Source organism: Primulina huaijiensis, unplaced genomic scaffold, assembly GCF_012295235.1.
Source record: "Primulina huaijiensis isolate GDHJ02 unplaced genomic scaffold, ASM1229523v2 scaffold204821, whole genome shotgun sequence".
Classification (NCBI taxonomy): Eukaryota; Viridiplantae; Streptophyta; class Magnoliopsida; order Lamiales; family Gesneriaceae; genus Primulina; species Primulina huaijiensis.
In genome coordinates this window covers 1-1,058 of record NW_027353828.1, presented here as the reverse complement: position 1 = coordinate 1,058, position 1,058 = coordinate 1, and the positions used below count along the sequence as shown (strand labels likewise).

Genomic DNA, 1,058 nt, shown 5'->3' with positions numbered 1-1,058 from the left:
TCTTCCACCACCACGACCTCGTTTAGGACGGCCATGGATACTCCAGCATGTGGCTTTAGTGTGATTTGGTTTCCCACAATGTTCACACTTTTTCTCATCTTGTACTTCACCTCCTTTACTTGTACTTCTAGCAGCATTATATTTTGTGGTGATGGTATGTGAGTCAACAAGCATACCTGATCCTTCATTAGAGATAATTGGCATCATAGCATTTCTTCTGCTTTCTTCTTGTTGCACATAGTTATATGCATGTCGTAAGGAGGGAAAAGGGTCTTTTCCAAGAACCTGTACTCTGATTTGATCAAAGACATCATTCAGCCCTGCTAGAAAATCATACACTCGTTCCTTTTCGACCAATGTATGAAACTTTGTTGCATCAGCTGGACATGAGGCTTGAAAATCCTGATAATAGTCAAGTTCTTGCCACAAACTGCTGAGTTCAGAAAAGTATTGGGCAATTGTCATCTCACTTTGTTTGGTTTCATGGATCTTCCTCCGTAGTTCGTATATTTGGGCATCATTTCCAGACTGAGAATAAGTCTGAGCAGTAGCCTCCCAAATTTTTTGTGCCGTGTCCAGCAGAAGGTATCCACGTGCGAGTTGTGGTTGTATAGAATTGATTAACCACGACATAACAAGCGAATTCTCAGACTCCCATTTGGAAGTATCAGCACGATTCGATGTAATTTTCCCATTGATATAGCCCTGCATACCTCTGGCTTGAATGAACAGCAAGCATGATCGCGACCACGCGAGATAATTTGTTCCATCAAGTTTGACAGGACTGATCTGCAGAGAAGGATTATCATAAGTGGTGGTAATCTTGCTACCAACATGTTCATCCATGGCAGTAGAAGATTCCCCCTTCTTTCCGTCAGACATGGTAGTGATGGAGACTATTCAAACGCAATCCAGAGATTTGTCTTGTGCAACAGGCCTTTCAACGCCGACAGCGATCAAGGTTAGCAACTTGCTCAAAACCTAAGAGCTCCTCGAACCTAGCTCTGATACCATGTTGAATTGCAATGCAATTGATATTGAAAATGAATGAAAAATTA

At 41.9% G+C, this 1,058-nt stretch overlaps 1 protein-coding gene across 1 annotated transcript; it reads right to left on the bottom strand.

Annotated features, from left to right (window-relative positions):
* Positions 1 to 17: 17 nt before the first annotated feature.
* LOC140966324 (uncharacterized) lies at positions 18 to 882 on the bottom strand (the record flags this gene model as incomplete). The annotated part of the gene is made up of 1 exon (XM_073426636.1): positions 18 to 882. A coding segment is annotated over exon 1 (865 nt), but the record flags the coding sequence as incomplete, so codon positions are not given.
* Positions 883 to 1,058: the final 176 nt, after the last annotated feature.